Source organism: Myotis davidii, unplaced genomic scaffold, assembly GCF_000327345.1.
Source record: "Myotis davidii unplaced genomic scaffold, ASM32734v1 scaffold65, whole genome shotgun sequence".
Classification (NCBI taxonomy): Eukaryota; Metazoa; Chordata; class Mammalia; order Chiroptera; family Vespertilionidae; genus Myotis; species Myotis davidii.
The window spans coordinates 219,021-245,556 of NW_006297833.1; the positions used below are offsets into that span (position 1 = coordinate 219,021).

At 36.8% G+C, this 26,536-nt stretch overlaps 1 protein-coding gene across 6 annotated transcripts in view; it reads right to left on the reverse strand.

Moving 5' to 3' along the window:
* PAN3 (PAN3 poly(A) specific ribonuclease subunit) overlaps nucleotides 1-26,536 on the reverse strand; it is a 141,105-nt gene that overhangs the window by 4,103 nt on the left and 110,466 nt on the right. For all 6 annotated transcript variants that reach the window (XM_006773672.2, XM_006773674.2, XM_006773675.2 and 3 more), the window contains 9 exons: nucleotides 25,708-25,869; nucleotides 25,356-25,472; nucleotides 25,167-25,268; nucleotides 16,758-16,923; nucleotides 15,554-15,644; nucleotides 11,027-11,166; nucleotides 8,435-8,564; nucleotides 7,912-7,976; nucleotides 1,275-1,413 (listed from right to left, as the gene is read on the reverse strand). In XM_006773672.2, the coding sequence (XP_006773735.1) occupies nucleotides 1,275-1,413; nucleotides 7,912-7,976; nucleotides 8,435-8,564; nucleotides 11,027-11,166; nucleotides 15,554-15,644; nucleotides 16,758-16,923; nucleotides 25,167-25,268; nucleotides 25,356-25,472; nucleotides 25,708-25,869 (1,112 nt within the window). The remainder of the gene's footprint in view (nucleotides 1-1,274; nucleotides 1,414-7,911; nucleotides 7,977-8,434; nucleotides 8,565-11,026; nucleotides 11,167-15,553; nucleotides 15,645-16,757; nucleotides 16,924-25,166; nucleotides 25,269-25,355; nucleotides 25,473-25,707; nucleotides 25,870-26,536) is intronic.

Here is a 26,536-nt window from a genome sequence, read left to right on the forward strand (position 1 = left end):
TTATTGAGAATACTCTCTCAAGAGTTTTAAGGAAATTCAAACAAGACAAAGTAGTGCTTAAAGACAGATATTTTTCCTGGAGGGTTAACAATGTATGTTAACAGTTCTAAATGATGTGACAGAGCCGGTATTTTCTTCCCTAGCGCTTGTCATTTAGGGACAGTTGAGACCAGGACACAGCAAGTGTTTTCTATAAAGGGCCATTAGTAAATGCTTTAAATTTCAGGGCTACATACAACGTCTGTCACATATCCCTTCTTGATTTTGTTTTTTAAAACAATCTTTTAAAAATATAAAAACTATTCTCAGCTCGAAGGCTATTCAAAAAATGCCTGTAGAATGAATTTGGCCTACAGGGCACAGTTTGCCAACTGATTTAGATATAAAGCTATACAAAGACTAGGATTTGCTTCTGGAAACCCATTCTAAGCTCTGTAATTCTAAGTAATCCATAAGGGAAATGCATTCCTTCCTTCCTCTGTAAATGGTTGGTCTCTTATTAGCCCTTTCAAAAACACAAAGTTCACCTCTCAAGTAAATTTATGATATATCTTCCACCTAATTTTCCATTTATAATGGCTGGGCCTACTGACATTACTAATATTGTGCTTTTATGATTATAATACCCATAGTTAACAGTAAATGGACTCATAACATGCAGGACATTCAACTTGACTCAGAATGACTTAGAAGAAAGGAATTCAACTCTATAAAAATACTTAATCACAGAATTATTTTGCTGTTTTTCCACTCGTTTTATTTGATATAACAAAATAACATACAAATAAAATATAGTATAATGGGATTGGGAAGGCAGTCATTTTGTGACATTTACCACAATAAAAAGACTCACAATGAACATTTTGGTGTTTAAAAAATCCTATTCTAAAAATTAAGCACAGCCCTGGCTGGATTGGCACAATTGGTTGGAGCATCGTCCCATACATAAAAGGTCTCGAGTTTGATTCCCAGTCAGGGCACATACCTAAGTTGTATGTTTGATCCCTGGGGTGCATACAGGAGGCAACCAATGGGTGTTTCTCTCCCACATCAATGTTTCTCTCTCCCTTACCCTCTCTCACTAAAAAACAATAAAAACATATATATCCCCAGGTGAGGATTTTTAAAAATTAAGACATCAAAAAATTAGTAATAAAATATCTTGTAGACTATAGACTACATCTTAATTTCTTGAGTCTCTTAGTATTTGTAGAAAACACAACTCTACAAACTGTAGATAGCATTTATGTCTTAAAAATCCAGATACAAATTACCTTGTTAAGACAAGAAATGATATGACTGAGGTCAATCCAAGGAGCACCTGCTTCTGTCACCTGATGAAAAAGATGATCCCTAAAGAGTTTCAACAGATAACGGTCTCCGGTCTCTGACCAGGTAGGATCCTTCTGAAACCTGAAGAAGGCAATATTTTACCTCAGTAATTCATACTATATGCCACATGGCCATATGTTTATTTTTCTGACTCAAAACTAGCTTTATTTTATTTTCTCCAAAAGTTATTTATTACTTCCAAAAGTTATAGGGAAGCTAAAAATTTTTTTTTCATATTTTATGCTCATATTGCCCAGGTTCTTTATTTTTAAAATAATTTCATTTAACATGCAAGTATATGAATATCAGTTTCCAATTCTCAAGGGCAATCACCCCTTATACATCCGTTTTTAGAATAACTTTCTTATTTAAATGCCTATCATTAGATAAAATGGGGAAGAAGGAAATGTCTTTAGATATCTTTAGAAATAGGTTAAAGAGATTATCCTTTCCCCCCTCCCACCCTCAGATTACAGAGAAGAGAGAGATGGTCAGGTATGTTTTTACTGGTGAGCATAAAATAGAAACCTGTTTAGGAAACAAAAAGGGGGTAGATTTTGGTTTCCTCCTCTCAAGTGATGATATGATGAAAGTGTGCTGTGCCCGATGTTCATAGCAGCACAATTCACCATAGCTAAGATTTGGAAACAGCCTAAGTGCCCATCATCAGATGAGTGGATTAAAAAACGGTGGTACATCTACACAATGGAATACTACGCTGCTGTAAAAAAAGAAGGAAATCAGAGGGAAGGCAAGGGGGGGAGGGGAGGTAGAGATCAATCAAAGGACTTGTATGCATGCATATGAGCATAACCAAGGGACACAGACACTGGGGGGGAAGGGGGGAGGGCTTGTGCTGGGGGAAGGGGTGAAGGGGGTGAAGGGGGAGTGGCCAAGGAGAGGCCAATGGGAGACAAAGAAGACATATGCAATATTTTAATCAATAAAAAATTTTAAAAAAAGAAAGTGTGCTGTGAAGAACTGGAGCACAGACCAGATTACCAGTTAGTTTTCAGCAGCCTTTGGAACTATGGTCCAGTAAGGAAAACAAACATTCAAATAACCAAAAAAAGTTGTAACTGCGTATTTAAATAATGCAATTAAGAAAAAGAGATATAGTACAGAACAGAAACATGAATTCCTCTGTAAGACAAGGATAGCTTTCCACAGGAAGCAGTGGATGCTCTTCCCAGAGGAAGGATGCTCCTTAATCAAAGACATCAATATTTGCAAAGGATCATTTAAGAAACATAAGAAAGGTCAGTGTGGCTGGATTGGGTTGGATGAGAAAAGACTAGAGAGATAAAAAGGAGTACAAAGGGAGGGTTCGAGAGTAAGGACAAGGGTGAGAAAGAAAACACTAGGGGAATGAGTGAGAGAGAGAAAAGAGAGAGGAGGAGAAAATTAAAAGCAAAAAAGGCAGATCTGAAGCAAAGATAAGAGGGGAGAGGTCAGATTATGCAGTGTTAGGTCATGTTAAAACATTAGTAAAAAAAAAAAGAAAAACATTAATCTGCAATCTAAGAACAAGGTGGGGGGCACTACATGGTTAAACACAATTATATGTGTGCTTTACCAAGATCATTCCAATTAAAATTGATTAAACACACCCATTTATCTGTTTCCTTTCAAACCACCACCAAATCTGTAATAAATGTCTTTAAAAGGATGTAAACACACAAGGACAAAGGGATCAGGAGCAACAGTAGCAGGTACACACACACACATCACAGAAATTTGGAAGGTAGAAAGCAGAAGGTAAGTGGTATGACTTAGCAGAACTGAACTATAATGCTACAGGGAGCACAAAAAGAGATCATCACAAGAAGCCAGTCATAACAGTGAGGCTCAGGGGCTGACGTCATTCGGTACTGCTTAAAGATCCTGGTGTGAACTGAGGCTGGAAACAACAGAGTAATAAAAGGTTCCATAAACAGCAAACAGTAAACCCATCTCTTAACCAGGAATCTTCCTAAAAAGGGTACAGAGAGCATCTCCAGCCTCCAGTATAACAGGCAAAGCAGGAAATCAGGAACTTAGGAGTGATGGATGAGACAATTTAACCAACACTTTCTCCCTCCTTGCCTTCCCAAACCTTGGCTATGGGGTTTATACTACAGAGAGAAGGTTGGAAGATTCTTTTCTGGATATGATGACCTGCCCAACAGAAATATGGACATTTGGAAGCCTACCAAAAAAACCCCACAAAAGTCATATCTAACGGTATCACACATTCTGCTTTGTCACAATTTCTACCTCCATAAGGAGCTTCCCCATTAGTTTTTTAGTACCTCATTTTATTTACTAGAGGTGCAGTGCACGAAATTTGTGCACTGGGGGTGGTGGTGGGGGGGTCCCCCCCTCAGCCCAGATTGCAAGAGGGCACAGGCCAGGCCAAGGGACCCCACCGTGCACAATTGGGGCGGGGCAGGGATGCAGGAGGTTAGCCAGCCAGGAAGGGACTGCAGGAGGACTCCAGGGCATGTCCAACCTGTCTCACTCAGTCCTGATCAGCCAGACCCCAGCAGCAAGCTAACCTACTGGTCAGAGCGTCTGCCCCCTGGTGGTCAGTGCACATCATAGCAACTGGTCGACTAGTTGACTGTCTGCTCCTGAGTGATCAGTGCATGTCATAGCGAGCGGTTGAGTAGCCTTAGCATTTATTAGCATATTATGCTTTGATTGGTTGAATGGACGACCAGACACTTCGCATATTGGGCTTTTATCATATAGGATTTGTTTGTTTGTTTATATGATTTTAGAGAGGGAGAGAGAGAAACATCAATAAGAAACATTGATCAGCTGCCTCTTTCATGCCCCCTACTGGGGACTGAGCCCACAACTCAGGCATGTGCCCCCATCAGGAATTGAACCAGCAACCTCTCAGTGCATGGGACAATGCTTAACCAACTGAGCCACACCAGCCAGGTTAGAACCTCATTTTTAGTATAAATGGACAGCCAAGCATCAAAAATGCTTTGGAGAATAAAACAAAGCAAAGCAAATTCTTTCCTATGAGATATTGCAGGAAACAAAAAAACTTAAAACCAAAAATTTCTAATTGACAGCCTCAGAGAAACCAAAATTAAATGCTGTAAGAGAGAAACAGAGTGCTAAAAGTTCTTGAAAATTAAAAATGATAGCAGAAATTTAAAAATTGAAAGAAAAACTAGGAAAACATTTCATTTTAGACAAAATAACTTGAGATAATTGCCTAGAAAGAACAAAAGATATGATACAGTAAATAGAAAACAATATTAGAAAATCAGTTGCAAAGTCTAACATCTGAACAATGGGAATTCCAGAAAGAGATAAGAAATTATCAAAGAAACAAAGACTACAAGAACATAAGTTTCCAAGATGAAAAGGGCTCATGTGTTGATTCAGCAGAATGAATTAAACACTCACACCAAGACACATCAGTATGAATTTCTGAACATCAGTGATAAAGACCCTAAAGCATGGTGGGGAAGGGAAGGATTTGGATAGAAAATGGCTTTAAATCTGTCTAGAAGTTAAAAAGACTATGGAGCAATGCCTCAAATTCTGAATGAGATAATCACTCCTATAACTCAGCTATGTACTACTAGAGGATCTAGTTAATACAAATCACTCAAGAGGAATTAAAAGTATATAAATTAAAAAGGAGGAAATATAACCAACAATACTTGAATATTTGACCATATATCAGAAAACCCAAGAGAATCTACTGAAAAACTGTAAGACAATAGGGCATAAAATTTATAGAAATCTATTATTTTCATGTATATTTGGTAACAAACAGTCCAGAAGACAAAATTTGGGTACAACTCCCAATTATAATAACAATAAGAAAAAATACCTAAGAATGAACGTCTGGTGATATAACTATATAAAGAAGTAAAAAAAAATTCAATGACATGCCATTATCTTGGTTAAGAGAACTTGTCATCTAAAAAACAAATGGTCCTTAAGTTTATTAATAAACCTAATATGTTATCTTCTCAATAAAAATACCATCAGGTTTATTGATTTGTGTTTTTTTTAACTAAAACAAGCTAATTATAGAATTTATACAAATTACTAAATGGTATTAGGAAAACAATAAAACAACACAAAATAAAATGGACATAAGAAAGAACTAACACTATTAGGTTTTAAAATGTCAATCATTAAAACATTGTAAAAGATGCTGTCTTAAACTAGTGGGGAAAAGCTAGACTAGTCAATAAATAGTTTTTGGAACACTGGGTAGTCTTCCGGGATTCATACTTTACATCCTATAGAAATCCCAAATATATAAATAATTTAATATTAAAAAAGAAACTATAAATATTCTAGAAGAAACCATGAAATAATTCCTTCATAATTTTACAATGGAAAAGATCTGCTTAACTATGACTCAAAATCTAAAGGCATAAAGCAAGTTTCATCAATTAGACTACATATATAAATGCCTGCATGGGAAAAATTAAGCAGTCAAAATAAAAATAAAATAAAAACCACAGGGCAAATCTCTCTCAATCCTATATGTCACAGAAACCAGACAATCCAATTAAAAATAATGAGCAAAGGACAGAGGAGAACAAAAATGATCAAAAGCATAAGATTGGCAATATGCTCATTAAGAATAAATAAATAGCCAAAACCGGTTTGGCTCAGTGGATAGAGCGTCAGCCTGCGGACTGAAGGGTCCCAGGTTCGATTCCGGTCAAGGGCATGTACCTGGGTTAAATAAGCCAATCCGAGAAAGTCAAGTGTTACATGATCTTATTCATATGTGGAATCTAGTGAACAAAATTAACTGATGAACAAAATAGATCCAGAGACATAGAAGCATGGAACAGAATGCAGTATCTGAGAGAAAGTGGGGGAGGGTCGGTGGGTGGGAAGCTATCAAAGAACTTGTATGTACATATGCGTAACCCATGGACACAGACAACAGGGTGGTGAAGGCGTGGAGCAAGGGGCAGGGGCAGGCTAGAAAGAGTCAATGGGGCGGGGGGAAGGGGGACATATGTAATACTTTCAACAATAAAATTTTTTTTTAAAAAAGGATAAAATACAAACTAAAACTGCATTTATCAAGTTGACAAAAATCCAAAAAGTTTGAAAAAAGTATTGTTAGTGAAAGACTCCCGTGCATTGTAGACCTTCTGTAATAGCTATCAAATTACAGGACATTCTCACTGACCTATCACAACTGGACCTCTATTTATGCACACACAAAATTAAGTGAGTCCCTACAACATTGTTAATACTGGCACAAAAGACTAAAACAACCCAAATGCTCATCAATAATAACTAGAGAAATAGTACATCCATAGGATAAACTATTAAATGGCCATAAATTATGAGGAAGCATAGCATATTTGGTTAAGAGCACAGACTGTGAAACCATACTGCCTGGATTTAAATCAGGCTCATATACTTATTTTGTGGTCTTGGACAAGGTATTTACCTCTCTATGTCTCAATTCTCAGTTGAATGGGGTACTAACAACATCTGCATCACAGGGTTGTTATGAGGATTATGTTGTCATATTTGTAAACCATTGACAATAATGTTTAGATACACTAAATATATCTGAACAAAATGATTTCCAAAATACATTGTTACGAGAAAATAAGCCATATACAAAAAAAGCAATTGTGAGGTTTATAATTTGCATAATAATAAAAGCATAATATGCTAATTAGACAAGATGGCCAAACGACCTCCCAGAGGACATTCCAAAAGAAGCTGGGGCTGCGAGGGCCGAGGCAAAACTCCAAAGCAAGCTGCCGTGGCTGTGAGGGCCAAGCCCCTTGCACAAATTTCGTGCACCGGGCCTCTAGTTTAAAAATAAAGAGATAAGTGCCAGAAGAAACATAGAGTTCCTAAAATATGGTTCAAAATAGTCATGCTGTCTTTATTTAGAAAAAAAAATTAGCAAAAATACTGAGTCTTTTAAACTTGAAGAAATATAAGTGAACTTGAATTCTGTGGTCAAAAAATCCCTCAAGCGAAGACATTTATCTATTTCTATGAACAAAGGTGACATTCCTGAACTGTAACTTACACTGTAGTCACAATAGCTGTGATACTGCCTTAGCTGTCTTTGACAGTTAAGCAGTTCACACATCAATTCTGCTTCTTTCTTGAACATATGATTAACTTACAAATGAGGCAGAACTAAATGACAAATAATGTAAGACGGTGATAGCACTGATATGAAACAGAAGATAAGAGACATGCAACGATTAGAGATTTCTGAAATCTCTAACCTGACCTGAATTGACCAAGCTTCAAAACGGAGACAGGGTTAAGGCAGTACTGATCACCATCAACTGTCCACTTATGTGCAAACCGCACTGGAGATCTAACACAGAATATTTTCTTTATGTATGTATGTATGTGAAACTCTTAAGGACAACCATGCCTAGGCTGTAGTTTAAAAACAACACCCTAATTAATGATTAACAATAGGCTTAAGGTCACTTCACATGAGAATTTTTCCCTTTTCCAAAAAAACCGTTAAGGATAAGGTATGCCCAATCTTTATTATGCAAAACGATGCCCTTGATTGAAACCATGTTATAAAATACTTTAAATCCTTACTCCGGCCTCTCATTGATTGTTCCCAATTTTGCTAGAAGCCTAAACAGTCTTCCATTTTGAACCTCCTATAAAACATTTTAAAAAGAGACAGAATATTAATATTCCAGCTAACTGAATATAAAAGCAAAAGTTTACAAAAATTGGCATCCCGCACCAATATTACCTTTAACCAACAAATCCTAATATTCCAACCTTCTGGTTATACTTTTAAATACAATGTGCCCATGCCATTCAATAGTAATACTCAAAATTATACTGCTGGTCATTTTTAAAAGTTTTGTTAAAATAATTCACGTGAAAAAAAATCAAGATTTTTTGTCAAATGAATGTAGCAAGGCCATGAACAAAAAGAAGAAAACAAATGCCACATAGGAAATTAAAATACTAATCATTAAGTTTGGGCAAAAATATGTGCAATCTTAACCAACTATGCACTATATTCTGCACAATAATTAGTATGCTTTTTATTGATTTATACACAGAGATGCAAGCCTGTATACAGGCTCTTAAATGCACTCTTTACCTTTGCAAGGTCCTCCTCTATGACATCATTTCTCATTTGAGCAGCATCCAACTGAGTATAAAATCGAGCACCGATCATGGGCATGATGTCATTAACACTTCGCATCCTGTTCTGATCAGTCAACAGATACCTACCCAACATACAGAAGAATTACTTGAATGCCAAACATGCAATTTGAAAAACAACATGACCCACAAGCGTGTAGCTACCATTGCTGCTATCATATCAGTGCGCACAAATTTGAAAACATTTTTTCATGCAAGTCAAGTTCACTTTTCTCTGGAAAATCTTAAGAGCCAATGGAGAAAACTGTAAACGTGTCTCTTTCTCTGCATTTTTAATTTTTATTATGAAAATGAGAAAGGAAAATTGAATAGAGTTATACTTACCATTTCCATTCTCAAAACCTTTTTATAATAGTGAGAGATGAAAAGATTGCTACACATTTTTTTGGAGAGGTGAAATAGGGGTTGGCTGTAAGGGTTCCTCAACAATAATTTCTGAAACTAAACCTGGGTCTTCAATTTTGATAAATCAAACGAGCCTCAGCTTTTTAGGAAGCTGTCCTCTGCTCTGCAACTTCATTTACCAGCTGTCATGGTATATTTATTTCTGAGAAATCTTCAGGCACTAATACACATCAGAAGAGACCAATTAAATTTCTTCTATTGTTACAACTAAGGCAGAAAAAAATTTGTTTCAAAGGGCCACCTGCTAGAACACAATAATTAATCACCTATTATTGCTCATTCTGCTAGGTAACCCTTCTCATTAAAGAAGCCTCTCATTCACTCTCTGCTTACACTTGTTTTATTTTCTTCATAGGATTTATCATTATCTGCAAACATCTTACTTGTTCACATGTTTATTAACTCCTCCCCATTAAGGTGGAAGCTCCAGAAGATGAAAATTTTATGCACCTGTTCAAAGCATCTTTAGCATCTGGCACATAGCAGGCACTCTTTTGTTGAATAAATGAATGGTTATATTCATGTGGATAATCAGTATCTTACCTATTCATCTTGTGATTACTGACATATTTACATCTAACTACTCATTTTACAAGCTACATGACTTTGGCAAGTTACTTTACCTCTCTCTGTCTCAGCTTTGCCACCTTTAAAATGGAGCTAATAATGGTACCTAACTCCTAGCGTTTGGGAAAGAATTAAGAGACTTAATTCATATCAATCAGTTTGAAAGTGCCTGATACATGGCTTACTGCTCTATAAATTTTAGTTACTGATTAATATTAAAGTATGACTTTTCTGATTCATTTTTTAAGGAAAATTTCAAAATTTACATGAGTAGAGAAAATTACTACATCTCCATGTACTCATCACCCAGTTTCAAAAACGGTTAATGTACGGCCAACTCTGTTACATTCATATTCGTTACTCTCTCTTTAAGAGGAAGCTTTGGAGATTATAACTTGAGATTAGAGACATCCTCGGTGCTGCACACTAAGGCCAGGAATCACAGCTGTGATCACATATAAAGCAAATATTTTCACTTGAAAGAGAAATCATCTTATTTGATATTAACAGGAAACAGGTATCACTGGCTCGTCACAAAGACACTTATGCCAATGTAACCAAGCACAGGTGAGCAGCCCCATCCTCCATCCCTCAATTCCACACCCCAAGGCCAATCCAAAAACAAATGGGATCATCCAGGGCTACAAGAACAATCAGAAGAAACAGCTGGAAGCTAAAGAGAGACTGAAAAGGATCTATAAGCTCTAACTGCTTCTAGAACATAATAGGATAAACTGCAATAGAGACTTCCTATTCCTAGCATGTGTTCTCTAGAATAACTTATAATAAGAGTTGTCTGGAATTTCCAAATGTTAGAGGTATCTGGGACAGGGAGCAGTCCTTCTGTGATGACAGTAGTCCACAGTGGGTTTTTCTTACACCAAATTTATTTCAAACCGGCACACAAGGATTCCTTGGAGAAGTATAGAGACTTTTACATATGTTTTCTGGACTGGATGTTCTGGCCATAGAGTATATAACTGAATCATACCTGAGGTTTATTTATGAACGCTTTCACAAAGATAACGACCACACTCTAGAGCAGTAGTCAGCAACCGGTGGTCCTCGGACCACTGGTGGTCCGTGAGGTCCAAAAGGTTAGCGACCGCTGCTCTAGAGCAGCACTAATAGAACTTTCTGAGATGATGGAAAGGTTCTATGTCTACACTATCCAATATTAGCCAGGAGCTACAAATGGCTTTTGAGCTCTTGAAAAGTGGCTAGTTAAACTGAAGAACTAAATTTTATTTCATTTTAAAAAGCTTAAACTTAAAAGGTCATATGTAGCTAGTAGATACCAATGCAGCTTTAGAGGGTACCCTTTGGCAAAATGTTTAAAACATCAGTAACTGATTTAAACACACTGGTTTATAAATTTATTCCAAGAAATATATACTTAGCAATAAAAATAAATTACAAGTTGCTTAATTGTGTTTTGCCTGATTTTAAATAGCAGTCAGTAAAATAAACAGAATCACTATTAAAAGGCCCTTATGAAACAGCTGTCTTATCTCATATGACCATTATACATGTTCAATTGTATATTAAAACTTACAAAATCAGATTCTTCAGGTCAGAAGAGTAGTTGATTGTCACCAGTTCCATGGCTTTCTGTAAATTCTCTCGCTGAATTCCTGCCAAAGAGTTGCAAGCCAAAGCCAACACAACTTTTCCTAATGATATCAGATCTGCTTGCTGACATGGAAGAATAAATATATCTTTTAATTTTTATTTTAAAAGTACAAATTTAATACACTCACACTATTGCCTGCATGGAAAAAGTACTTATACAAAGAAGCTGCAGAGGGGTCTCAAATATTAATGATCATCAGAATCAGATGGGAGCTTATCAAAAAGAATTTCTGAGCCTCTCCACCAGAGATTCTCATTCAATAGGACTGAAAAGAGGTCCAACATTTTTAAAGCATCCAGGCAATTCTGATGAATGTAGTTCTAGATCTACACTGTAAAAAACATTACTCTAAAAATTTCATATGCCAACTACAGAACTACTGCCTTAAATTTTTAAAAAATTACTTAAATAGAGCTGATACTCTCACTATTATAAGAAATTTAAGGCTGGTTATTATACACTTGCTTTACTCTGATCATTGCAATTTATGATATGCACTTTCTCATTTTCCATGATGCCTAAAACATAGTGTGTACTTGAAAATTTACTTGAAGAAAACTTATTCCATTATTCCAAACACAACATCAGCCATTACCTAATTTTTCATGTACGTTCTTTAGGACACTGAAAATACTGCCAACCCAATGATATCCCATCTGTTGATGTTCTAAACAGACAATTATATTACCACCGTAAAAGATCTTTGAGCTCCCTAACCACCTACTTTCCCAGGGGTTTTTCTTTTTTTTTTTTTCAAATTTACCAGTCTGAGGCCTTTCTTCTGAAAGGATTTTCAAAAAACAGCCAGATGAATTGAGGTGAGCTCTCCGTTACCTATTATAACTCTAGGAAACAAAATGCTCACCTCAAGAGGCCCTGCTTGGCAGGTAACTATTAATAAGCACATGCCTGGGAGAATGGAGCAGCTCAGAGTTAAGTGAAATTATCTAAAGTAATTTCTACAGAAAACTTCTATAAATCTTCAGAATCTGAGATCTCATCTGAATTACTGGATATATGTTCATTTGCTGAATATTGGTTTAGTATAAGGAGTTTTCAAACTTAGCTATAAATTAACATCATCTGAGGAGCTTAAAAAACAGACAAAAAAATCACCCAGTGGCCATCCCCTCATCTCAGTTCTGATGTCATTAGTCTGGGGTAAGATCTAGATATTGGTATTTTTCAATGCTTCTACAAGAGATTCTGATATGCAGCCAGGGTTGAAACCTACTGGTTTTGTGGAATGTTTATAATGGTATATTTGTGACATCAGGGGAGTATTTCAAGGCAATCACTAATGAAACTTTAACACTATATAACTATCCTTAGCAACATTCTACCCAAATAATAAAGTATAAGAGGAAGTTAAACTCCATTACTAAAATAACATGAAAAAGTTCAAATTTAAAAATTTATCCCAAACTAGCATTTATGAATCTGACACTGTGAACATAAGATTCCTTAATCTGTGGAAAAACTGATTAGAAAAACGAGCTACTTTGAATCTGTAAGAACAAGAGATACCAAGAATGCATGCCAGAGAAACTGTTTGGAACTTCATTAGAGGCACAGAGTTAGGAGCCAGGGAAGAAGGGAAGATGGCATGGGGAAAGGTCACTGCTGCCATCGTTTCTTTCTTTCTCTGGAGGGCACTGCCGTCAACAAACTCAAGAAGGATTCCCCTCAGTCATTCTCAAGATCAAGTAAACATTCCAAATTACACTAAATGAAATCATAAATCAGTGCATGTAAATACTAACTGGAAATTTCTCTAAGTGTTGTAATCCATTGTCGTCAGCAAAGCACACTGAAGGTTATTTATGAAGTATGTGAGCAGCATGTACCAACACACAACCTTCCAACGCTTAAAACAGTAGAATTTTCAGGTTAGCTCCACTCTGAATTGATGCTATAACTACACCTCCCACTTACAACATCCCATTAATCCCTAACACAAGACAGGAAAACAAAAGTCCAAGAGAACTGAAGGACTGATGGGTTTAAAGAATAGTAGCATCTGGCTTAAGTACTTCCTACCACCATTCTAAAACTGACCAAAGGTAGGAGTACTCACTTTAGAAATAAAATGTACATGTCACATAATCTAGATTAATGAGAACTATTTTTTAAAATAAAAGACAATAATCAAGTCCTGCTTAATTAAGAGAATTAACATCATAAAAACTCTGTAACTCTCCTTTCCTTATTTCCCAGCTAAATAATTTTCCAGTTGTTATTTTGCTTCTTACCTCCATCTGGTTTTCCCCCCATTTGTTGAATTCTGGAGGTTTTTCCCCCCAACTCATTTTCAGTTTCTTCCTGATTCTTGATTTCTTGATTTTTCTGATTCTATCTATGGCTCTACTTAAGTCCATTTTACTGAAAGTCAGTCTCTATTCACGTGTCTGAAACAGACTATGAAAAATAGACTACAAGAAACAATGTACTCCTTTCTCATGTGCCCTCTTCGCTATAAAATCACAATCCCCTTTTTGGAACTATTTTTAATTCTCTCCATTACCTTACTAAAAGCTATATGAAAAATCTTCCACACATATATACCACCCCCCCCCCAAAAAAAATAAAGAAAACCTGATATATCCTTTACTGCTGAAGATAAAGGGATGGTGACAACAGGTTGAAAGTAGCCTGAGTTTATGAATTAAGGCAGTTGTTAATTTATCAATCAACTGCCCCAAATGCTTACTTAAAAGTTATTTGTAACTCTGGGATTACTTTTTCTTATGAAGAATTGTTTTTCAAGGTTAACTTCACAACTTGCAACATAACTGAAGTAGTGTACATTTGCAAAGAAAAAAATGGGAAATAATATTGTTGTGACACTAATGGGGGGAAAAATTTCAACCTTTATACTAGTAATTAAAATAAAAAGAAACTCTTCAGACTAGAGAAGAATAATACTGTAAGGCTATTTTTTTAAGGCTATTTTTTAAAATGTAGACATGAGGTTTCCAAATACTTGCAACAGAGACTGATGGCACTAGTTCTAAATTTATCTTCCAAAGTTTAATATTATTTTCCTGAATATATGAAAATCACTAGTATTTTTAATAGCCAATAATCAGTCACTTTTAGGAGCACAACAAATTATAAAGAACAATTTTCAGAGCCAATTAGTTAGTCAATAAATATAAGACAGAAGATAAGGAAAGTAGGTAAGAAACAACCATTCTAGATTTAAGAAATAAAAAAAGAGGGAGCAAATCTCTTAGGCAGAAAGGAAGCTGCTGCCATTGGGGCAAAAGTAGCCACACAGTGGCCACTAAGTGGTGTGACCAACCAGGACAGGTTGGCTACTATTGAGGTTAGGTGGGCACAAGTAGAGCAGAAGACATGAAAAGTCTACATACAACTAACTGAATGTGATGAGGAGCTCCAACTCTTTGGGACTGCACTGCTTGTGGTAAGAGAAGGCCATGCATGAATTGGAATACTAAGCACTACATAGACTCTACTTCTCAGTCTGTTCTTTCCTTTTTGTTCTGAAATTTTGTCTTATGATAAAGTGAACTGAAATCTTTCAAGATTTAAACAAAAAATGTTGAAATGAGAAGGACAATGAGAAGGTGAGGTATCCTTGTTTTTCCATGTAATAAGAAGATATTCTATCTCATATCAACTTCTGTAAGTTAATAAATGTTCATAAACACACAAAAATTTTACACAAAAAGAACACTGCCTTAAAATGACAGTTGAATAGCCTCCGAAAAATGTACTGTAATACAAACTGAATGATCTGAAACATACTTTATATAGCCACGTCACTTGTACAAAGTAATCAGGCAAAAGCAGCTACATTTAACACTCCTTGCAGAGATAGGTTCTTATTCTACACCTTAAGATTAATCAAGAAAAAAGAAATAAAAAGCTAAGTACATAATGGGACCTAAGTCCAAACTATTATTATGAAGTAATACTATAATCAAATTCTGATAATGTACAAGAAGTGACGGTATTTGACTAAGCAAAAGAAAAAAATTTACTAAAAAAATGGCAATACAACACTATTTCTTTGAAAATATTTCTAAAATTTTCAGATTGTTAGTGGGACAATTATTCTAAAAGTAAAAAAAAGTAAACTCTCCTTTAATGTAATTCATTCAACTGATCAATTAATCTGTTTTAATTCTGCTGAGGACAAATATCCTAATCACATAAATACATTTTCATTTGAACAGCTAGAGTCATTAATTCTGTATATTCCAACTTATAAGGGCTCTACACTAAATATATTAGTGATTAAGAAACCCATGTTCAAAGTTTGCATAAAAATCACCCAGAATAAATTAAAATCTACACTTAAAACCCTGAAATACTTTAAAATAAACAGAATTTGTCTTAAACACACACACACACACACACACACACACACACACACAAAACAAAGAACCAAGCCTGTAGGTATTCATGTTAATTCTTACTCACCTGGTATTGAGCCATTAATGCCAATGGATTATTATTCTGGCTGTTATCAAATGTTAAGACATCAAATACACCAACACAATTTACTCGCAACCTTTAAAGATCAGAGATTTAAAGAAAATAATTAAAATGAGATTTTAAAAATTACATACTAGTGGAAATTTATCATTTCCTATATTTGGAAGAACCTCAGAGTATTATCTACTCTAACCTTCTGCCCTACTCCCATATAGCCTCTACTAATCACCATTTTAGAGATGAGAAAATTAAGGCTCAAAGATATTAAGGTTATAAAAGTTAGTAACTAATAAAGCCAGGACTATAACTCATATCTTTGACTACCAGCCCAGTGTTCTTTCCACTGTACCAAGCTGCTTCGCTCATGTAAAAAGCACTACTTAGCTTCCTAACACTTCCTGAAGATATACTAGCCAATATTGGAAGCATCTTACATGTATTAATTCATTCAATCCCCTCAATCATCTTATGAGACAGGTACCTTAAAATGTAGAAAATGGTGAGGAGAGTACCCGTCTCATTAGGTTACTGAACACATGAAGTTAAGGTACTTGATCTGGGTCATAAAGACAGCAACTAACAGAGCCAGGAAGCTAAGTCAACTGGTACTACATCTAGAGCTCTTCATACTACACTGCTCAAGCCAATTCTCAAAATTACAATTCAAATGAAACTCTGCTGAAGTTAGGGTCTGTCTACTTAACTCTGTCAGTGGTTCTCAAAGCATATGAACCAATCAGTAGCAACAGCATCAACTAGGAACTTGTTGGAAATGCAAACTCTCAGGCCCTGCTCCATATTTACTGAATGAGAAATCTAGGTCCAAGTTTGAACCCAATAATATGTGATAAATAAACCCCCCCAGGCAATTCTGATTCAAGCTAAAATGTGAGAATCACAGTTGTACAAAGAAAAGTTGTGTTGATATTATTTATATATCCCCCAACCCTAACCATACATACCTCCAAACCCTTACAAGATTCTTGGTTAATAACCAGGCTTTTTTTTTTTTTTTTTTAAGAATTCAACTTTTTTTTTTTTTTTAATTACAAATGAACTCAAAAGTCACAGCAATTCTTCTGGATGGAATATATGAAAAGGTAAAATTAAAACAAATCATCATGCTTTGTTTAAAACCGGTCACAGGTTAAATGCACAATAAAGCAGCCAAAACTTAAAATGCTAGTACCTCGTTTTGCCAGTTATCAGAATCTTTGTTGGGTCCATAACTCGACATGCCAAACCTGCTGTGTGAATGGTACGCAGTGCAGAACTCAACTGGACAATATATGCCCAAATAAGAGATTCTGGCAATAATCCAGCATGCTGTCTGGGCAATGGTCCATCATGTTGACCTATAAAGCAAATAATAATTTCAAAAACTTAAGTAATCAACTAAAAGACTAAAACATTCAAACCAAAATTAACAGAAAATTCACTTATATTCATGGTATAATTTGTCAATTTATACATATGTATACATGTAAAATTTAAGTTTAGTCTATAATTAAGGGACAAACCCCAAATTTCCCAATTTGAGATTATCCTATATAAGGCTAATATGCAAACTGACTGAATGGCAGAACGATTGGTCACTATGATGCACACTGACCACCAGGGGGCAGACGCTCAACGTAGGAGCTGCCCTCTGGTGGTCAGTGCGCTCCCACAGGGGGAGTGCTGCTCAGCAAGAGTGGCGCTCACGCCTGGCGAGTGCAGCTGTGGTGGCAGGAGCCTCTCCCACCTCCGCAGCAGCACTAAGGATGTCCAACTGCCGCAGGGAACGGGCCTAAGCCATCAGTCAGACATCCCCCGAGGGCTCCCAGACTGGAAGAGGGCACAAGCCAGCCTGAGGGACCCCACCCCCGAGTGCACAAATGTCGTGCACTGGGCCTTTAGTACCTTTATATTATTATTAGCAACAGAGCTCTCACTGAACTGTTCTTTTCTGTGACCACTATAATTACTGAACAATAAACAAAAATTATTTTTAAAAATATGTATTTAATTGTGAACCATATAAATATAAATTTGATTAAAAACAGAAACTGTAGATATTGTTATTTTACTTAAAATATGGATAATTCTACCTTTTATGATTGTTCAGGCATGTGAGACCTGTTCATTCTGTGGCTTAAGGAAAATAAAAGTCTCCACCATAATTTATGCTGAATGTTTTCTTATTCTCCTTGTACTGCTCGGTCATTTCAGTTAGATATGATAACACCCAATTTATAAAGACATGAATATAAAACACTAAATGTCATTTATGTGTAAAGTTAAAATACAAAAATATCTGGTCTACCATAAAGAGCCATCATTTTGATTCTACCAATTCTTGTTTCCTGATATTATTATATTCTGAGTCACTATTAATTCTTGTATCAGTAGAAAATGAGCCATATAAATTTAATTCAGATTTTGTAATTATAGTAGTGCTCCCTTTCTTGCAGCTTCATTTTCTGTGGTTTCAGTTAAGTAATGTTGACCACAGTTAGAAATTAAATTGCCCCAACAATCAACATCATCCACTCCTGACATCCAGCCATCAACATTGTCATGGCTCAATGATACAGAATCTCCAGAAGCAGAGGATTCTCCTAATATATCATCAAAAAGGTCAACAGTTGCCTACATCACAATGCCTGTCATTCACCTCACTTTATCTCATCACATAAGCATTTTATCATCCCACGTCATCATAAGAAGTACAACAATATATTTTGAAAGAGAGACCACATTCACATAACTTTTATTATAGTATATTGTTATAAATTGTTTTATTATTGGTTATTATTATTAATCTCTTACTGTGCCTAACTTAACATAGGTATGTAAAGGAGGAAACATCATACTGATACACATACACACACACACACACACACACACACACACACACACACACACACGGAACTTGGTACTACTCCCAGTTTCAGGCATCCGCTCTGGGTCTTTATCTTGCAGATAAAGGAGAACTACTGTGTTTCTTTTTTATTTTATGAAAGAAGGAAATATTTTTTTATGACTATTGATTTTTAGAGAGAAGGAGGGAGAGAGAGAGACAGAGAGAGAGCAACTTCAATGTGACAGAGAAACATCAATCAGTTGCTTCCTGCATGTGCCCTGACCAGAAATCAAACCCAAAACCTGGGTAAGTTCCCTGATAGGGAATCAAACCATCAAATAGCCCTAGCTGGTTTGGCTCAATGGATAGAGTGTATGCTGCCTGCGGACTAAAGGGTCCCGGGTTCAATTCCAGTCAAGGGAATATACCTTGGCTGCAGGCTCCTTCCCTAGCCCAAACCCTGGTAGGGGCTCATGCAGGAGACAACCAATTGATGAGTTTCCCTCACATCGATGGTTCTCTCTGTCTTTCCCTCTCTCTTCTACTTTCCCTGAAAATCAATGGAAAAATATCCTCAGGTGGGGATTAACAAAACACCAAATAACAGACATACCGACAAGGGCAAGGCTAATGTATTTCAGAGAATGTAACCTTATAAATCCAAGTGTTCATATGGTAGTAAACAAAGCTTTTGTCAATCAGATTTAAAGACAGTTAAATGGTTTTAATTGTAGAGACACTAAATAGCAATTAGGTAGTTATGGCTTGCCATAAAATTTCTAGGAAAAAGCAAATTTAAAATTCAAAAACTGCTATCCCTCAATTTAGACAGAACTAAAGATAATAAAATCTGGCCCGGAAGGCATGACTCAGTGGTTGAGCATCCATCTATGAACCTGGAGATAAGGGTTCAATTTCCTGGTCAGGGCACATGCCTGGGTTGCGGGCTTGATACCCAGTGTGGGGCATGTAGGAGGCAGCCAATCAATCATTCTCTCTCATCATTGATGTTTCTCTCTCTCTCCCTTCCTCTCTGAAATCAATAAAAGTATTAAAAAAAAAAGAATAAAATCTGGAAAACAGTGTTAGATGATTCAGAATGTGGCTCTAGTGATAAATGCCAAGAAAATGTCAAAGACAATTATAAAGAATGTAAATAAAACTATTTGATATATGTGGTAATAAGGAAAAGGAATATTTATAACAAACTAGAGGCCTGGTGCATGAATTCATGCACCAGTGGTGTCCCTCGATCTGGCCTGTGGAATCAGGCCAAAACCAGCTACCCAACATCCCCCGAGGGGTCTCAGATTGTGTGAGGGTGCAGGCCAGGCCAAGGGACCAGTGCATGATTGGGGCCAGGGAGGGACACAGGAGGTTGGCCAACTGGGGAAGGAACTGCAGGAGGGCTCCAGGGGTGTCTGGCTTGTTTTGCTCAGGCCTGATCAGCCAGACCCCAGCAACAAGCTAAACTACCAGTCAGAGTGTCTGCCCCCTGGTGGTCAGTGCATGTCATAGCGAGTGGTTGAGTGGCCTTAGCATATCGTTAGCATATTACGCTTTAACTGGTTGACCGGATGACTGGACACTTAGCATATTAGGCTTTTATTATATAGGATAAGTCCTTACTATGTTCCAGATCCTGTCTAGTTATATATCCACATTTTCTCATTTTAAACCTCTAATCACAACTCCTATATGCTATGGTATTATTATTACCATTTTCTAAATTAGCACATTCTGTACAATATGCAATTTTTTGTGCTAATAAACTAAATAGTATAAGAAAACAATAGACTTCCATCTACGACTCTACAAGTTTATACAAACATTGGCCTTTATTTTCTTTTTTTAATATTCACATTGCGGCTTGATGGGAGTGTCAAGGTGGTGGAATAGGTAAACACGGTACTCACCTCCTCCTATAATGACATCAAACTTACAACTAAACTACAGAACAATCATGATTTAGAGCCACCTGAAATCTGGCTGAAGCTAAGTCCTACCACTAGAGAATTAAAGAAGCCACAATGAGACTGGTAGGAGGGGCAGAGATGCGGACTAGGTTAGTCTAAGATCGATGTGTGGCATTATTTTAATTGGGAGGGATATCTTGTCTGCGGAGGTCCCCCCTAAGGATCAGGGGTTCCAGCCCCACTCAGGCCAGGGTTCCAGTGCCAGGAAGAGAAGTCATAGTAACTTCAGGCTGTAAAAACCAGCGAGTATTATGACTGAGTGACACAAAGGCTGCTGAAATCCCATGCACTTCTTTTTAAAGGGCCTGCACATTCACTCCTTCCAAGCTTCAGTGCTGGGGCAGTAGATTGGAAGGATCCAGGGACATGGGAGGGGAAGGAGGGGGGAGCTAAATTGTCTGGCATCAGGGCAAGAACTGGGGGTCAGCTTTCTCCCAAACAAAAGTGCTGACAGAGATCTGCCGTTGTGGCTCAGTGGTTGAGCATCGATCCAGGAACCAACAGGTCACATGCCTCGGTTGCAGGCTTGATCGCAGTAGGGGCCATGCAGGAGGCAGTCAATCAATGAGGTTTCTATCTCATCAATGTTTCTGACTCAATGTTTCTGACTCTCTATCCCCCTCTCTTCCTCTCTCTCTAACTATCAATAAAAGTATATATATATTTTTTAAAAAGTGATGGCAGAGGTCACTGTTCCTTTTTTCTTTGCCAAGACCTCCCTGCCACTGAGCCAACAGTCAGGCATCCATTAACCTGGTCCACACTGTTCACCTCAGCCTGGTGATTCCCTGAGACCCTGCCCACCCAAGCTGTTTGCAGTGGCTTTTCAATATGAATGACCTGTCCTAGCTCAGGCTTCATACTTTCCTAAAAATCTCTCAAACAAGCAACAGCTGTTTGCTCCATACCTCATAATACGTACCCCCAGGCCCGGCACTAGCAGCAGCCTGCCTTAGGTCACAGCTTGGCCACTCCTGAGTACCACCAAACCCAACACAAATAGCAGCCATCTTCAGATTGCTCTATAGCTCATGCAGGATGGTCCCAGGCAAGGCACAGGCAGTAGCTGACTTTGCACCTCCCAGGAGGCCCAAGAGCCAGTACACCCATTGGTCGGCTTTAGACCACGCCAGAATATAACCCTATCACATCCACGAGCAACACACTCAAGGGGTGGACTCTGAGCACTAAAGCCCCACTGAAGCAAGTCCTGCTCCATAGGGGTGTCTCCTACACAGCAACTCTTCCCCTGTAGTCGCAGCTGGTCCTCACAGCCGATTGGCCTTCCAGTGATGCCAACATAAATCAAGGCTCAACTACAACAGGACAGTCCAATCAGTTGCCTCCTGCATGTGCCCCAACAGCTCACATAGGGGTGCACCTAGAGTGCCCAGCTCAGGTATCTGGGAAAGCTGAGCCACTGGGACCTAAAGGACACCTACTATGCAAGCCCACTCTACCAATTCCAGGAGACATAGCAGCTCTACCTAATACATAAAAACAAACACAGGGAAGCAGACAAAATGCAAAGGAACATATCACAAATAACGAGGAAATTGCCAGAAAATGAACTAAATAAAATGGAAGCAAGCAAGCTACCAGATACAGAGTTCAAAACAATGACTATAAGGATGCTCAAGGAACTCAGTGAGAACTTCAAAGAACTTAGTGAGAACTTCAAGGAACTTAGTGAGGAACATCAATGACATAAAAAAGGACCAATCAGAAATGAAGGATACACTAACGGAAATGAAGAATAATTTAGAGGGAATCAACAGTAGAGGGCATCAGGAATCGAATCAGCAATTTGGAATACAAGGAAACAAAAAACACCCAATCAGAACAGCAAAAAGAAAAAAGAATCCAAAAATATGAAGATACTGTAAGGAGCCTCTGGGACAACTTCAACTGTACCAATATTTGTGTCATGGGGGTGCTGGAAGAAACTGAAAACCTATTTGAAAAAATAATTACAGAAAACTTCCCTGACCTGGTGAAAGAAATAGATATGTAAGTCCAGGAAGTGCAGAGAGTGCCAAACAACCGAAACCCAAAGGGATCCACACCAAGATACATCATAAGTAAAATGCCAAAGGTTAAAGACAAAGAGAGAATCTTAAATGTAGCAAGAGAAAAACAGTTAGTTACCTATAAGAGAGCACCCATACAACTGATTTCTCAACAGAAACTTTGCAGGGCAGAGGGAGTGGCAAGAAAAACTCAAAGTGATGGGGGAAAAAAAAGGACCTACAACCAAGATTATTCTATCTTGCAAAGCTATCATTTAGAAATGAAGGTCAGATAAAGAGCTTCACAGATAAGAAATAGCTAAAGGAGTTCCTCACCACTAAACCAATCTTACATGACATGTTAAAGGGTCTTCTTTAAGAAGAAAAAAAGATAAAAAGTATGAACAATAAAATGGCAGTAAATACATTTCTATCAACAACTGAATCTAAAAATCAAAGAACAAAATAAACTGATTAATAAAATAGAATCAAAAGCACGGAAACCTGGAACAGACTGATGAATCTCAGAGGGAAGAGGAGAAGGAAGGGGTGGAAAGAGATTAACCAAAGAACTTACATGCATATATGTATTATCCATGGACACAGACAATAGAGTGGTTAGCACCTGGTGTGAGGTGGGATCCAGGTGAAGGGGGGCAAAGGAAGAATAGAAAGGGGGAACATCTTTAGTACTTTCAACAATAAAAATTTTAAAAAATATATTCACAATGGGAAAACAGAGGGCTGCCTTGTAATAGAAGTTGCTGTAAATTAAAGTATACATGGTACATTTAGGGATATTACTACCATTCAAACAATACTTTCAAATATTAGAAAAAAGACTGATTCCTGAAAAAATGTAAACATCCTATATAATAAAACTCTAATATGCAAATTGACCAAACGGCAGAAGGACCAGTCACTATGATGCACAGTGACCACCAGGGGGCAGACACTCAATGCAGGAGCTGCCCCCTGGTGATCAGTGCACTCCCACAGGGGGAGCACTGCTCAGCCAGAAGCCAGGCTGATGGCTGGCACAGCCGCCTCAGAGGCAGTGCTAAGGGGCAGCGAGTCCGGCTTCAAGCACAGTGGTGGTGGCAGGAGCATCTCTCGCCTCCATGGCAGTGCTAAGGACCCTCAGACTGCGAGAGGGCGCAGGCCAGGCCTGAGGGGGAACCCTCCCTCTCCCATGTACGAATGTTGTGCACCACGCCTCTAGTATCAAATAATCAGTCAACACCAAAAACAGAATAATTAAGATTTTTTTAAAACTGGAAAGAAGTACAATGAATCAGTGGTTCGCAACCGGGGCAATTTTGCCCACCCTACGGGACACTGGCAATGTCTGGAGATATTTCTGGTAACACTACTGCAGTAGGGGGTTGCTACTAGCATCTAGTGAGTGGCTAGAGGCCAGGGCTGCTGCTGAACATCCTGCAATGCATAGGATGGCCCCTATGAAAATAACTAACCCAAATGTCAACAGGACTGATGTTGAGAAACCCAGCTATAAATTACAGCCAACAGTCATTTCACAGGTGGTATTACTAAAATAAACTTGAACACTATAGCTATGTTCATCTATAGAAAAAGTCATACCACATCCCCTTCAACAAAATTATGTGTCTACAGATGACATGGCAAAAGGAAAAAAAAATGACCACACTATATGACCAGATTTTTAATGTGAAACAGCCATGTAACCACAGATTTCTTCTTGTAACCGTCAGAAAGCAGTTAAAAGTAAACAGAAGAAACATATTTTTATTCATAATGAGTCCTTAATGGAATCACAATGCAAAAGATACTGTCATGTGACTCAAGTCTTTCTCCCTCCTTAGTTTCTTTCAGTATGCATTTAAGAAAATCTTAAAATATTAAAAATCATGGTAAAGAATACAATGTTTCTTTCCTGTCCCCAAACAAGAAAATGAACCGTATCTTTCCTTTCCTAACTATAATATAAGTTAATTAATTAAAAGACGTCTCAAAATGTTACTTTGAAACAACTTATCCTTTAATAAACATTTTCAGAATATAATTAAAATGTTTGGTTCTTTGCAATATTATTGAAAAACGGCAAAAAAAAAAAAGAGAAAGAAAATATTCCCCATTTAAGTAAAAGCTACCTGAAAATTTATTTTGAAGACTAGTTTGTTAAGTAACATAGAATCCTACACCTTTAACAAAAGAATTTGTTGAGGAAAATAATTTCATAAATTATACATAGTCATATTAGACTGTGAGGGAGTCATTACATTATACTCAGAAAACATAAAAATTAAGGGGAAAAATAATAAATGGAAAATGCAGTATGATATAAAATGAAAATAATGCAAAGAGAAACCAAATAAACCAAAATAAAACACCAAGGCTGGAAAGAAATAATGGTTGTGTTTTGCAAGGTGAAGCTACGGGGATTATTTTACAATTTACTGAATTTTCCAAATCATCTCTACTCAGAAGCATTATATTTTTAAATGAAAAAAAAATATTAACTGGATAAAACTTCTATCATGTTCTCAGTTATTTAAATTTCAGCTATCTACCTGAGTCTCTCATACCATTTTTCATCTCAGTCTATACACTTAATACACTATCTCCTAACTTGGTTACAGACTGACCTCATTTCTTTTTAAAATGCAATAGGGTCATTACGTGGAATGACTACAGGGATAAATTTGCGTGTATTTTAAAATACAATCTACTCTCCCACAGAGCAAAAGCATTTGTCAACATACAGCTTGGTTGCATCTTTTCCTTACCCCATTTTCTCTTTGTGAAATAGGCATCAGCATTGGGGTCATTAAAGTGTCTGCTCATCATAGTTTCTCCTCCAGCATGGAAATCATATGCAAACACAAGAGCTTAAAATAAAACACAAACATTCTTTACTGCAATCTGGTTTCAAACAGTGAGGCTCACAAGCAGAAAAACAATTACAAATTACTCACAAGGCTCTGCAAATGCTTTAGTGGTAAATACCTCACGCAAGGTTACAATATTTGAGTGCTGAATTTTTTTCCACATATCAACCAACACCATGCATTTTGTGTTAACAAGACGAAAACCTAAAAAAGAAAATTTTTATTAAACTGTCAATGACATGTCCCCTTAGTCCATCAGAAATGGGGAGAAAAATAAACATGCTATACATTACTATAAGTTACTAACTGGCAAATGAAATAATAAATTACTTGTTATCTTTTAAATTAATATATTAAATAAATAAACATATTCAGGAATGTTTGAATAATCTTAGCCTCACTAAAATGCTTCTAAGAGAGGATAATTTATCTTCCTTACCATGGATCCTCCGAAGGCAATATGGCAGATCATCTTTGCTATTCACAGCTTTATAGCAAGATGTAATGTAGCCAAAATTACTTGATTTCTGTATTCTGTTGGGTGGTGGCAGTGGTTCTAGAGGGAATAGACTATGATAGCTGTCGACTTCTGCAGGGAATGCTAGAGTAATTCATAGGAAAACAGATGACAACTTGCAGACATTCATAAATCTCTCAGAGTGATAAAGAAGAAATCAAACCTACTTTAAATAACTACTAACAAAGTAGTATAAAAACATACTTTGAACATTTATAATTCCATAAAACTGGTTTCATTATCAATAAAAAATAGTCATTATAAAACAACACAGAACTAAATTTATACACTCAAAATATTTCTTTTATAGCATAATACAACAAATATCAGAAACAACTTGTGTTATCACTTATAAGTAATAAACATTTCTGATTCTAATGCTGAATAAAAATCAAGGTACATTTTGTTTCTTTAAACATGTATTTTTGTACTAAATATATTTAGACAGTGGCGTTAAGCTATGAATTCTTATATTTAAAGCATAAAGAAATTCAAAAGTAACATTAAATTGAAGAGTGTATCTATGTAGTATATTTGTGTGTATATGGCAATCTTTTTCAAAATTCTCCAATCATTCAGTAGAATAGCATAGTTTTAATCCCTAGCAAAATATAAAAGAAAACTTTATCACCATGCCTGCCACATTCCTCAAAGAAAGAAAAATGATGTTTAAAGATATATAATGTACTAGAGGCCTGGTGCACGAAATTCATGCATGGGTAGAGTCCCTAGGCCTGGCTGGCGATTAAGG